The sequence below is a fragment of the Juglans regia genome, chromosome 3, assembly GCF_001411555.2.
Source record: "Juglans regia cultivar Chandler chromosome 3, Walnut 2.0, whole genome shotgun sequence".
Lineage (NCBI taxonomy): Eukaryota > Viridiplantae > Streptophyta > Magnoliopsida > Fagales > Juglandaceae > Juglans > Juglans regia.
Window position 1 is genome coordinate 12331740 of NC_049903.1, and position 14110 is coordinate 12345849.

A 14110-nucleotide genomic window follows, 5' to 3' on the forward strand; every position below is an offset into this window, starting at 1 on the left:
AAAAGGAAGTACTTGAGAGAAGAGAGTTGGTTTGATGAGAGACTCTTGACTCATGATTTAGGAGGTGGCTGTAGAATTGGTGAGAGGTAAGTGGGTCTGGATGAGTGGTTAAGGAGGTGACCAATGATTCATAGTCTGTCCGTAACCCCGCTAAGAGAGAGAGTGTGAATTGCTTGCAAGACCAAGTTGAGAGGTAAAATTTTTTGCTTTATTGTAATATTCTCAAATTTATTCGGATCATTTCTTAAGGATATAGTTAGAAATTTAGATGTTAAGTTGAGCTGAGTTGTTCTTTATGAATAATAATAAGTTGAGTAGGTGGAGTGAGTTATGTAGGATCCATTTAAAATGAATTTAGATATGTTTAGATATTAAGATAAGTTTAATACTATTTATGAGAAATTAAAAAAATTGTGGGTCCTACGTATACAAATATGTTGAGTTGAAAAATGTTATGGTTCCACGTGTAAGATTGTTTTGAGTTAAAATGAATTTAATAATTTAATAGTTAGATATTTAGAGCACTCCCAATAGCTTTTGTATTATACAAAAAATGTAAATTATTTGAAGAATTGTTTCAAAAAAAAGCTCCATCTGATTATGTAAAATGAATTGTAAAATACATTTAGCTACAGTACCCCACTACATGTAGCGAGTACTGTTCATCTTGTAAAATTTTTTTTATTGTTGATATTTCATTTACTCCTTCATTTTTATTTATTTTGATTTTTATCATATAAGCAAATTCTTTTTATTATTCATTATTTAAAACACATATATTTCATTTTCTTCTAAAAAATATCTTAGAATTATTTTTAAACCAATTTTTTCATATTTGATTTTATTTTTAATTTTTATTTGACTTATATATTTTTGTTTTACGTTCATAAGATTGAATTATTTTACATTGTATATAAAAATAAATTACAAATATAAAAAATATATATAGATATTGTAAATTTATTAATAAAAATGAAATATTTAAAAAAAATAAAAAAATTTAAATATTATAAAAAAAATAGATAAATTGATAGATGACATATTATTAAAATCAGTATATAAAATAAAAAAAAATAAATTTTAATAATATATTTTAAAAGATAAGATAAAAAATTTATTAAAAATATTCTTAGATATTAAATTCAATATAAAATTAGATTAAACTGATTGACTTCAAATCATTGCAATTAAACGGAGCTTAGTGCTCGATCTGTCCATTCTATTATACAGCAGCAGCATTCTAGAATATTACCGACGTGCTCTGTTGTTGCGGACTTTATTGCGTGCGTTTGTGATGCGGTATTTGAACGTTGAAGTGAGTTGAGATAATAAAATATTGTTAGAATATTATTTTTTAAAAATATTATTATTATTTTAAAATTTAAAAAAATTAAATTATTTATTATATTTTATGTTAAAATTAAAAAAAATTATAATAATAAATTAAAAAAAATTAAAAGAAACCAAACGAACTCTAATACACCGATACTGTCTTCGATCTCCGGCAATATTTAAAGTAAAATTAGACTGAACTGAACTCACGTCAAATCATTGCAATTAAACGGAGCTTAGTGCTCCATCTGTCCATTCTGTTATACAGCAGCATTCTAGAATATTACCGACGTGCTCTGTTGTTGTGGAATTTATTGCTTGCGTTTGTGATGCCTTAATACACCGACACTGTCTTCGATCTCCGGCAGTAAGAAGATGGCGCCTCTCTCTCTCCCTTCATCTGCGCTCAGAACTTTCTGTCCCTTCAACAACAGCACCGAGGGATCTCTATCTCTTGACGCTCCGCGTCGCCCGCTCAAGCTCTTCTTCGATGTCTCTCGAAGCTCTGGCTCACTCAGCTACAATCCCCTCAGGTACAGGCTTATAGATTTTGGATTTTCCAGAATATTACATCAAGTTTCTTTTTTTTTCCCCCGGAAAATAATCGAATTCGCTCCTTTTATTTGTTGCAGGTTCTCGGTGGATTATAAGGGAATGGTGATGAAGACGGAAAAAAGGAAGAGGGGACTCGGTGCGATTTGTTACTCTGCGCCTCTTGCTCGTCATACCCTCCAGTGGATCTCCACCGTTTCGTCTGCGTATGCCTCTAAACGTAGAAGTGGTTTGGATTCATAGATGAATTGAGATGGATCGTGAATAGTAGAATAAATGTTAAATTATTTATTATATTTTGAGTGAAAATTTAAAAAAATTATTTTAAAATTTGAAAAAGTTGAATTGTTTATTATATTTTGTGTGAAAATTAAAAAAATTATAATAATGAGATGAGTTGATCTGAGTTTTGAATACAAATAAGACCGTAGTCTCGCACACCTTTCCGTTACTCCTTTCCGTATACTCATACGTACTTCTGCGTACATATGTACTTGTATGAGTACGTATCTACTTGAGTTCACATCAATTAGTTCTCCGATGAAAACAACCAATTTACTTAATCGAGGAATTTTGATTTGCTGAAATTACAAATTGCTTCTTTTTTTTTTTTTTTTCTCCTCATCAGAAAAAATATATAATTTCCTACGAGTTTGTTTTGTCGTTGCATGCAAACTTGATTTATTTACCATTTTCGAATGCAGCTATTTTACATAAGAAATACACGACTTTATTTGAAGTAAAATCTTGACGTGGACCTATAAGCAAATGCTCTTGTTGGCTACTTATCTTTGCTTGTTAAAAGCAAGTTACAATCAAAATTATGGTTCTGTTATAATTTTCTTGAATTGAAGTGCTTCAAGAAACTCTACGTAGCACTAATGATTAATAGTTTTATAGTTTGAGCATTTCCACAGAAATATTAGCATGTACTCACTTCCTTGTTATGCTGATGGATGTTAACTACTTTTTTAGGGTGTTATTGGTTGCCAGTGGCACTGCTGTTCAGAAATCGTTTATTGTTCCTTTAGTTGCTCTGCAAGCTCCAGCAAGTATCATCTCATGGATTAAGTGAGCCTTCCAAAAATTTCAACTGCCTTTCTCTTATTAAATAGAAACACTACAATTCCAATGTTTAATTGATTCACTGAAAGCTATTTGGGTTTGTGCTTACTGGTTCTTAAGTTTTCTCCCATATCATTACTAAAGCTATTACCAAAGCTATGCCTGAATTTTCAGAACTCATTCCTGAGTTGCAGCTGATTCATTTACCTATGGCGGGAGGGGATTTCACGTGGTCAAATGAGAGAGCATGGTCCCGTTTGGACAGATTCTTGGTTTCGGTCTCTTGAAAAGCATTATTTCCGGAGTTAAGTTAGAAAAGGTTGCAGATAATAGTTTCTGATCATTATCATATTTTGATGGATTGTGGGGGCATTATTAGTGGGAAAAGACACTTTAAATTTGAAAATGTGGTTGGAGGATGAAGGTTTTGTTGAAAGAGTAAGAAGGTGGTGGGCTTCGTATCATTTTACTGGTACTCCCAATTTTATCTTGGCTGGAAAATTTAAGGAGCTCAAAAAAGACTTGAAGAGATGGAATGCGGAGACTTTTGGCAATGTTGAAAATAATAGAAATCTTTTTATGGAACAGTTGCATAGTTTGGAGGAAAATGAGTTGATGGGTTCAATTTCTTTTGCAGAAAAGGAGATGAAGAAAGGGATGCTGGCATAAATTGAAAAATTAACGCTGATGGAAGAAATTTCATGGAGGCAAAAATCCTTAATTCTATGGCTAAAGGAAGGAGACAAATGCACGAAATTCTTTCATAAAATGGCAAATTCTCATCGAAGAAATAATGCCATTGAAGTTCTTCATGGAGGTGATAATGTGATTTCTGACAAGGAGGAGATTGAAGATCATATTGTGAATTTTTATGAGAAGCTTTTTCGGGAAGAATTTTCATGGAGGCCTAAGTTAGATGGGCTGGTCTTTGAAACCATTGATCATCTTACTGAAAATTGGTTAGAGAGATCATTCGAGGAAGATGAAGTTCTTGATGTGGTTAGATGTATGTCTAAGGATGAGGCTCCGGGCTTGGACGGTTTTTCCAAGCATGTTGGGATATTGCGAAGGATGATATTATGAAAGTTTTTGAAGAATTTCACTCCTTCCTGAAATTTGAGAACAATTTTAATACAACTTTCATTGCTTTCGTTCCTAAATAGGCGGGTGCTGTAGAAATGAGGGATTTTCACCCTATTAGCTTGGTAAATGGGGTGTATAAGATTATATCAAAAGTGTTAGCTAACCGCCTAAGTGTGGTTATGGATAAGACTATAACGAAGTCTCAAAATGCATTTGTGAGGGGAAGACAAATTCTTGATTCAATCTTAATTGCTCACGAGTGTTTGGAAAGTAGAAAAAGGATGGGGCAATCTGGAATTTTAGTCAAATTGGATATGGAAAAGGCTTTTGGGTTTGGGGAGAAGTGGTGCTCATGGATAAGATATTGCATTTCGACGGTTATATTTTCTATTTTGGTAAATGGCTCTTTGGTTGGATTTTTTAACAGCTCCCGTGGTTTGAGACAAGGAGACCCTTTATCTCCTTTCCTATTTGTCTTAGTTATGGATGCCTTTAGTCGTATGATTGAAGCGGCTGTGGAAGGGGGTTTTGTGTCGGGTTTCATGTTGGATGATGTCTCACGGGGCAACATTATTGTTTCACATTTGCTCTTCGCAAATGATACTTTAATTTTCAGTGATACCAACGAGGATCATCTTCGAGCTTTAAGAGCTTGAAATTGTTCCAGTGGGTACAGTCAAAATTTTTTGGATTTGGCCAATATTTTAGGATGTAAGGTAACTTTGTTACCTATGAAATATCTTGGGTTACCTTTGGGGGCCTCTCACAAATCAGTGTCTATTTGGGATTGGGTGATTGAGAAGATTGAGAGGAGGTTAGAATGTTGGAAAAAAATTTATTTGTCAAAAGGGGGCAGAGTCGCATTGATTAAAAGCACATTGTCTAATTTACCCACATATTTACTCTCCCTCTTTCCTTTACCTGCGGGGGTTACTACAAGAATTGAGAGTATTTTTCGAAATTTCTAATGGGACGGTAATGGGGAGGAAAGAAAATATCACTTGGTGAGTTGGAATAAGGTTTGTATTCCGATGTCATGTGGAGGATTGGGCATGCGGAATTTAAAGCTTTTCAATAAAGCTCTTCTTGGGAAGTGGTTTTGGAGGTAAACCCCAAGGGGTTGGCCCAGGTAGTGAAGACCTTGGTCTTGGGGTATCATTCCCTTCAAGGTCCAAGGTTCAATACCTCATGGGTGCAAACAATCCTTTGGGACCACACTCCCTAGTGAAAACTAGCAATTTTACCAATTCCCTGTAGGGAAACTTCTGAGAGTGCGGTGCACAAGACTAGGGCTTACTTTGTAGAGGTAGGTCTAGGGCCTTGTCCCTGACATTTAAAAAAAAAAAAAGTGGCTTTGGAGGTACAACAATGAGAGTAATGCATTATGGATGCAGATTGTGGATGTTAAATATGGGAGGATGTGGGGGAATTAGTGTACTAATGAAGTAAAAAGGGTGTATGGGGTGGGTGTGGAAGTCCATTCGGTTGGGATGGGGGGATTTTGTCAAAAACATTAATTTCAAAGTTGGGAACGGGACAAATATTTATTTCTGGCATGATAATTGGTGCGGGGATTCAGCTCTTAAATTTGTATTTCCTAATCATTTTTGGATTGCTAGAAACAAAGGGGCTGCAGTGGCTGACTCTTATCAGTTATCTAATAATATGTTGCATTGGAATGTGGAATTAACTAGAGAATTACAGGACTGAAAAGTGTGTGAAGCTGCTGATTTCTTTGTAAAATTATATGATACGAAGATCGATCAGAATAGGGATGATTGGCTATTGTGGGTGCATGATTATAATTCTAGATTCTCAACGAGATCTTTGTACAAGGTGTTAAATAGTCATGGTGATAAAGTATACCCCTAGAAATATATCTGGAGAGCAAGGGTGCCTAGTAAAGTTGCATTTTTTTGTTGGTTGGTGTCTCTTGAGAAAATATTAACCACGGATAATTTGAGGAAAAGAGGATTATTTGTAATTGATTGGTGTTTTATGTGTAAAAAAGATGGCGAATCTGTTAACCATCTTTTCTTTCATTGTGAGGTGGTGACGAAGTTGTGGAACGAGATTTTTGCAAGGGTAGGCATTGCTTGGGTGATGCCTTTGCATGTGGTGGACTTTTTGGCTAGCTGGCAATTCAATGGGATGTGGAGGCAGTGCAACAATGTGGAGGATGATACCCTTGTGTTTGTTTTGGTGTTTATGGTTAGAAAGAAATGGGAGGTGTTTTGAAGATTGCAAATGAAATATGGGGGAATTCAGGGATTTTTTCTTTAGCACTAAAAGTTTGTGGGTGAAGAACCTTGTAAGGGATGGGAATATTTGTAATGTTTTCCCTTAGTTCTGTTCTGCTATAGCTTGTATTTAGGTGTACTCACTTGTATACATTCGGTGTACTTGGGCTATGCCTATTTACTTGGAATAAATTCTCTTAACATCTATAAAAAAATAGTTTTCTCCCATGGCACCTAATAGCATTTATCTTATAGATCAACTGATCAGGGAAGCCTTTTAACTTTCAAATGTGTACATACCTTTTTAAACTTACATAAAAAAATTTTGCAGGGGAGAATATGGTTATTGGGCTGCATTCCTGGCACTTCTTGTCCGTCTATTCTTCTTCATTCCTGGTAGGTCCTGTTGATTTATAGACTACACAAAGTTGTTATGAGTTATTTCTCAAAACTTCATGATATGGTATTTCGGACGTTAATATACAATTTTTTTTGCACCTAAGCTTTGGGAATATTGAAGAATTCACTTCTCTTTATGTTAAGGTAAAAATAATATGTTTGTATATTCTTATGACAAAACTCAATCCAGTATAGTTTGTATAAGAGCATGTGTATACTACTTTGCTACTTCTACAAGATTCCCAACTGTGATTTGGGTTTTGGGCCAAAACATCTGGTTCAAGAACTATTAAAGCAGAGGTCATGGCTTAATCCCAAAAAAAATTATGAAAAATGTCACTGTATAATTTTATGATGAGAAATAAACTTGCCCAGAAAAACTGTGAGGAATAAAAGCAAAGAATGAAAAGAAATTAAAATTCTTGGTTAAGTTTGCACTTCACATTTCTTGCTCTGTCTTTTACTCTCTGTTATTGTCTGATTTAGAGAAATTTCTAAACAGTCCTATATTTGTCTTCTTTTGTTTCTAGGTGAACTTGAGTTACCGTTAGCGGCATTACTGTTGGTGATTGTAGCTCCTTATCAGGTTATGAACCTACGGTATGTAATAAGCATTGTTTGAGACTGACTGAGATAGTAATCGGGCTTCCATAGTTTTTTCTTTCCTTTTAAGTGAGCTTTTACAGTTTTTATGTTGCATTTTTTTTATTGGCAGTGGAACTCAGGAAGGTGCTATTATTTCCTTGGTAATTACGGGATATTTGGCTTTCCAGCATTTCTCACGAGCAGGCAGCATGCAGAAAGCATTTGACCAAGGTTCAATTGTTGCCACCTTAGCCATTATTTTCCTTACTGCTGTATCATGCTTGCTTTTGTTCTGAATTTCATGTAAAATTATAAATGCGTTATAGTCATCTGTAAATTATTGAACTTGTGACCCGCTCTCGCTTAAAATAACATAATAATCATATTTTATGGACCATTTTTTCTGTTTTGTTAGATGTATGAGTGACATCTTTAATAAGCACAGTAAATATTCTGAATGTGTAATTATGTTATTTCAAATGACAAAGTATTCTTGACCCGTGTGGGATTGCTTTCAATGTTTCTGGGTTCTCTTATGCATTACTTGGCTTAAGTCGACTTCTCCATCACGGGTTAATTCTTGCAAGCTCTTGAATAGATTACAAAAAGATGTGGTTCCCTTATATTGGAGAGAACTATGCCTAAAATATATCAGTATATTGTTCTCTCTCTCATGGGTGATAAGGCAGGCAGTTTAGAATTTACAATCCGTGCATATTCTCCAGAAGTTGGGAAAATCATCTAGTGGCATACGCCCTATGTGCAAGAAGTCTATTAATTTATTGCGGCCTTGCCACCATTATATAAAACCTAAGCGATGGATTTCCTGAGGTTTATCACATAATCAACTTCATGGTTGTTGTGGTTGATTCAAATTGACCCCTTAGCAGAGAATGCTGTCTAAAGGGACACAACTCTGAATTGGGTTACTGGTAGGTTTGACATATGAAATGAAAGCATACAATTACGTATCAAGCATCTGGTTTGCATACATTTTGGGGCATAAAAATTATCCTCTTTAATTGTGATACTCCATTCTGATAAGTGATAAGAGAAGGTAGTGTATTGTAACACTCCAATAGAAGGTTTAAAATACATGTCCTATACTCCAAAATGACTAGTCAATGATACAATTGGAGTCCCATTAGAACCTTATAAAGAGCAAAAACTTTTTCTTCCCAAATAATGTGGGTTCTCATTCACCACCTACCATTATCCTTATCATATGGAGTATCACATGTATAGGATCCCACATTACTTGGGAATGAAATTCTTGTTCTTTATAATGTTCTTATGAGACTCCAATTGTATCATTAACTACTCATTTTGGAGTATAGGTAATGTGGCTTGGGCATTATAAATGGTATCAGAGTTTTATCCCAACAAAAAATATGAGACTTGAGCTGTGCTACCTACGATGGACTGGCCTGACGAGGACGTTGGGAATATAAGGGGAGGAGATTGTGATACCTCATTTTGATAAGTGATAAGGGTAGGTAATGTATGAGATCTTACATTGCTTGAGAATGAGAAGTTCTTGCTTTTTATAATGTTTTAGTGGGACTCCAATTGTATCATTGACTAGTCCTTTTGGAGTATAGGTCATGTGGATTGGGCCTTCCATTGAAGGGCATACATGCATAATGCTTTTATAAAATTACATGTTTACCGTATGTACGTGTAAGAGGGTATGTTACATTAGTGTGTGATGCAATGCCATTTGAATTTTGGAGGTCTTTGATTGGTGAAGTCTATGAAAATTCTGTGGACTGGAGATACCGCCTGACCCTGAGCTAGTTCCTTTTTGTCTATCAGAATTGCATTTGTTCATTTTTAGCAATCCGATTGTAATTTCAATTTGCACCTTCATTTCTTGGTATCATTTCAGATCTAGTTTTACACAGTTTTGTATCTTGCCGACTCAGTAATAACTTTACAAGGCATAGGATTTGTTTAAAAAGAAAAATTGGAATTTGGGATTTTTTGTTACTATTGTCTATCCCTAGTCGTCCATGTCGCAGCTACCCCAGTGTTTATTAAATAATCATATAAACTACTTTTTTCTGTTATTTTGAATGCACTGAACAAAATTGTCGTATTTCTTAGAAAATATCTCCAAGTTCTTTTCGCTCTTCTTGGTCTGTAAATTAACCGATGCCGTAGCTGATTTCGAGTACAGGCTCTTCACTGCTTGTCTAAATATTTTATTTTACTAACACTGCAGAGAAAGTGACTATGAGTCTACAAGTACAAGAACCTATATATTTCTTTGCTCTTCTGCGTTTTCTCCTGTGCTTCTTAGTCCACTATCAGGGATACATATGTAGCTAAGTAGAAATAATTTAATGGCGAGAATGAGGCGTTGAGATAACATAAAATCGCAATGTCAATTCCAAGTGCCTCCTTGGAATTCATGAGTATATGCTGGCATACTGAGGGAATCGCCAGCTCGTTCTGGAGAGTAACTGAACTTGGTTTCCTTCAGTTAAAGATAATATGCAGCACGGGCCCCCACCAGGGCAGTTATGGTGAAGAGCATCAGTGAACAAAAGGAGACTGAGCTGGCTGAGTTAGGGCTTTCTGTTGGTTCTGAGCCATATATTGTTGATCCACCGGGTATACTGGTCGGTGTGGGTGGGGTCATTGGGATTGTTGTTGGGGTTGGTGGGGTCGGGATGACCGGTGAGCTTATGCTGTTGATGGTAAAAAAACTGGGTAAGATTTTCCATTGCCTTAAGCTTTGACACGAAAAATGAAATTAGCAATGGTTATGAAGATTACCTGGGTGTTGTCGTGGATGATGCATAGTGACAGCTTCCACTACCTGTAAAACGCAGAAAGAGAGGGAAGTATTAGATGAATCATATTATAGGTGTATGCGAGAACAATTTTTTTTTTTTTTGGTTAATGATAAGGGGAGCACTTATTAAGATACTGCCAAAGTTGCAATTCAGTTTTAGGGGCAGAGATAAAAGCGTGGGAATTAATTAAATATGGCAAAGGAGTTGCAAAACTAAGGTTGGCCAAAATTTGTGAAAATCTTCACCAGCAGTTGGAGAAGTCCTAGAAGAAATTAGGATGTGGAAAAAGAATTCAAGTTAGAAGTGGTCATCTATGCATACTCAAGAATTCTGTGGATTAATTTTTAAGAAGGGAAGTCATATTATATATACCAATTAAAAAAAAAAAAGATGATAATCTGTTGTCTTTTGAGCAGAGATAAAAGACATAGATGGTGGTGATTATGCCATATGAAGAACATTTCTTACTCGGGTCAGTGTAGGTAAGTTGTGCCGTTCCTCCAAATACACAACTGGTAGGTGCTGGATTTTTATGGTAGTAGTCGTTGAAGGCATATGAAGCGTGATCACGCAGAGTGTTTGGGTTGTAACAGCTTGATCCTGGTTGAATTGCAGAACAGTCTGCTCCTCCATAGCCACAAGCATAGTCAATAGCCACCTGTAAAGCTGTTTCTGAAGCTGCTTGGCTTGCAATGCACCAAGTACCACCTGACGTTGCTGGAGTTGTGGTGGTCGGGGTCGTCGGCGTTGTGGTAGTCGGGGTTGTCGGAGTTGTGGTAGTCGGGGTTGTCGGGGTTGTTGGAGTTGTGGTAGGATCTGTTATCGGTGCCGGTGGGTATGGAATTACAATAGGAGTTGGAGTTGTACCTGGAGTTGTTGGGTTGACAATGGGGACCGTATCCAGTTGTGTAATGGACACTGAAGATGGGAAGAGCATCCGGTTTTGTTGGATTGCTTCTGAGGGAGGTTTCTCTGCAACACTTGAACCTGAAGACATAAACAAAACAAAAAAAGAATCCAGGTCATGATATAAAGACGCTGCTAACTTTGAATCCAGGTCATGTTATAATGCTATATTTGCAACTTTCTGTCTGAGATATCGGCGATGCAACTGAGGCAAGCTTTAGCATTACAGAACTCTCTCTCTCTCTCTCTCTCTCTAGGATGTATAGAGTGATAATTTCGTATTGTAGAATTATAGGTTCAACCTCAAATCAACAGAAGAACCTAGTCCATATGATGGATAGGTGTGAAAGTGTACATAGAAACAATTATCGACTCCAATCTGCCAGAATTAACGACCTTTTTTCAAAAATGATAAATGCTAAAATGTGATAAAATCTCAACCACTTAATTTGAAATTAGTCGTAAAGATTTAAAAAATGTTGCGTGGTAGAGGACTATAAAAATTCTAGTGGATTTTGATCCTCTGTGTGTGTGTGTGTGTTTTTTTTTTTTTTTTAAATACCAAAAAATGAGCCAGCAAAAACTGCTCTTCTTAGTTCTTGCTATGGAAATCATTTTCTGCTGTGAAACATTTAGATTTGAGATTGTCTAGCAGTTTTACAACTCCACAAGGAAAATAGGCAATCCAAACAGCTTTCTAATTGCAACTAGAAAGAACATGAGAACCAAATAAGCCCCCAGAACAATGCATGCATGCATGCAAACAAATCACCTGAGCTGAGGAAAAGGCTGAAGGAAAACAATGCAAGACACCAAAAATTGGTAGCACCCATCCCTCGAAACTTGTCTGGAACAATGACAGAGAAGCTTAAGATGTATATTGGAGGACTAAGAGAGAAAGACCCAATAGGTTTTATTTCAAAGAAGAGTTCCATCTTTTCCCAAAGCCTTAATTATATATATAAAACCCAGAGAATCATAGATTTCTTGGATCGTAGAGAGACGAAAAGAGAGAAGAAAGAATATAAGAAAACTTAAGAAAGGAGGCATTGGGTAGATGGAAGCTTCAAGCAAGAGAAGGTGCAAAAAAGAGCACAAAAGGTTTCTGAAGAGGGACAAGGGCAAAAGGGGTGATCTGTTTTGGAATTTAAATCTTAAATGTTTGTGCTCGTATACTACTGATCCTCCTCATCAGTGTCATGTTGTGCTATTTTCCTCTCTTTTACGGTTCTCTTTCTACTGTTTTTATGGTACTAAATCAAAAGCTAAAGGTGGAGAGAGAGACAGGAGGAGGAGCTCTTATGTTTAATATATCTCATCGGCTGAATCAAACAGCCTCTTTCCCCCAGTTAAGTTCACTTCGTTAGTTTGCCAACCACCTGATGTGTTGCCCACCCCCCCTCCCCCACTAAATTATTTTATTTTCTAAATGATGTTGTTCTTCTTGAATTTTGTCATCTCCAATCACACCGGTTGATATATTATAGTTTAAACGGCTTCTCATGTAAGTAGTTATTTATAGAAAATCAATTAAAATATGCCACATCAATTCGTATAACTAAAGATGATAAAATCAAGAATCAATAAGACCGTAAACACGGATGAGTTTATAAATATTTTTTTTAACACTTTATTCTGTTGGTTGATTGTAATTGATTTTAATGGTATGAATGAATATTCATGAAATTCTTGTATCACTAGAACATCATGTATGAGAATTACTCTTTATATATATCTTGTGTACTTGAACTCGTGTCCTTTCTTACAATCAATGAAATCTTATTTACCCATAAGGAAAAAAAAAAGAAGAAGAAGCAGCACTGCTGTTTTTTCCCCCCTCCAATATATTATTAATATAGTGATTAAGTGGAATACTATAGTACATCAAGGTGGTTGAGTGACCATTTTAAGCTTCTAAAATCTCTCTTGCGCCTCTCTCTCTCTCTCTCTCTCTCTCTCTGCAGAAACAACTCCTCTCCCTCAGATGGTTACACGCCCTCTCTCCCCTCTTCTCTTCTTCTTCTTCCATGCACCCTAACCTCCATTTTTTCCTGACCCATCCTTGAAGCTCTTGTTTTTTGGATCTATCGCCCTTCACTACACACCAAGCCACACGACTACCACCAGAAGCCCCTCCAACCAATCTATCCAAATCAGTCAAAAAATCCTTCAATCCCCTCAATGCATGAGCTCCACGCGCAACCTTCGGCCATATAAGAGTCGGTTTTGCTCTACATCCATCATCAATCTCTTATGTATGTTTGTTCTTTCTAATTGTATTTTACTTTGGTATTGGCATTTTTCTGTATCAGAGTTTATCTTAATCAGAAAGTGTAGAATTTGAGCCATGCCACCTAATAATCTACCAATAACCCTTTCCTCTGTCTAATAATCCCTTTGAAGAGTGTATATATCATTGAGGCTCAAAAGAAAAGAAATCCACCAAGAGTTTTGGCTTGGGTTCACAACAACTCTGCTAAATGGAGCTTGTAGATCAAAGAATAAGAATCGAAAAACAAACCCAAACCACTTAATAAGTTGACTTTATAATTTACATTCAAACTTGATAAAGATGCCAAATGCCAATCGACATCAGCAACTTTCTAGCACATGGGCACAGGTAGCTAGCATCTGTTGTTTTGTTTCAATGCTGCATTATTATGATGCTGATCAATTCCAACTTTCTCTATGAGTTAAAAACAATTACCATTGTCATTATCAAGTAACAGTAGTTTCTTGCAACAACAGAGTTTATTTGATCATGAGCCTAACGTGCTAGTGGGGAGCTAAAGTATTTTGTGGGCTTACAATCAGAAAATATAAATAAGGAATAATGCTCGATATAGTCATAAAGTGTGCAATTGAAGCAATATAAAATATTCAGAATACAGACCGATCTTCCTTTGGATCGCATTCCAAAACAATTTAGGGTAATCAGATATCTAATTTTAGGCAAGTTAGTCGAAAATCTAACGGTAAATACCAAATTGTTAAATCTAAAATATATACTTATAGTATGGAGAGAGTTTTGCATTTTATTCCCAGCCACAAAAAATAAAATAAGAAGAAAAGAAAACGAGCATCTTCGAAAACTAATCAGAGGCTTTGCCTATATGAGCGAGTATCTGAACCTAATTGCCAAAAGTC

The 14110-nt window shown here is 35.8% G+C and overlaps 2 protein-coding genes across 3 annotated transcripts; one reads left to right on the plus strand and one right to left on the minus strand.

Moving 5' to 3' along the window:
* Nucleotides 1–1545: 1545 nt before the first annotated feature.
* Nucleotides 1546–8992, plus strand: LOC109001570 (cold-regulated 413 inner membrane protein 1, chloroplastic-like). Of its 2 annotated transcripts, XM_035688066.1 has the most exons (7): nucleotides 1546–1865; nucleotides 1965–2090; nucleotides 2860–2955; nucleotides 6604–6668; nucleotides 7202–7271; nucleotides 7387–7487; nucleotides 8594–8992. In XM_035688066.1, the coding sequence occupies exons 1-7, from the start codon at nucleotides 1708–1710 to the stop codon at nucleotides 8614–8616; spliced, it is 639 nt and encodes a 212-aa protein (XP_035543959.1). In that variant the 5' UTR covers nucleotides 1546–1707; the 3' UTR covers nucleotides 8617–8992. The 2 variants fall into 2 exon arrangements, with proteins under 2 accessions (XP_035543959.1, XP_018834465.1); XM_018978920.2 differs by lacking the exon at nucleotides 8594–8992 and having other exon boundaries at nucleotides 7387–7774.
* Nucleotides 8993–9384: 392 nt separating this feature from the next.
* On the minus strand, nucleotides 9385–11884 carry LOC109021328 (glucan endo-1,3-beta-glucosidase 12-like). The gene is made up of 4 exons (XM_019003941.2): nucleotides 11736–11884; nucleotides 10526–11044; nucleotides 10038–10080; nucleotides 9385–9949 (listed from the first exon to the last, which is right to left on the minus strand). The coding sequence occupies exons 1-4, from the start codon at nucleotides 11794–11796 to the stop codon at nucleotides 9742–9744; spliced, it is 831 nt and encodes a 276-aa protein (XP_018859486.2). The 5' UTR covers nucleotides 11797–11884; the 3' UTR covers nucleotides 9385–9741.
* Nucleotides 11885–14110: the final 2226 nt, after the last annotated feature.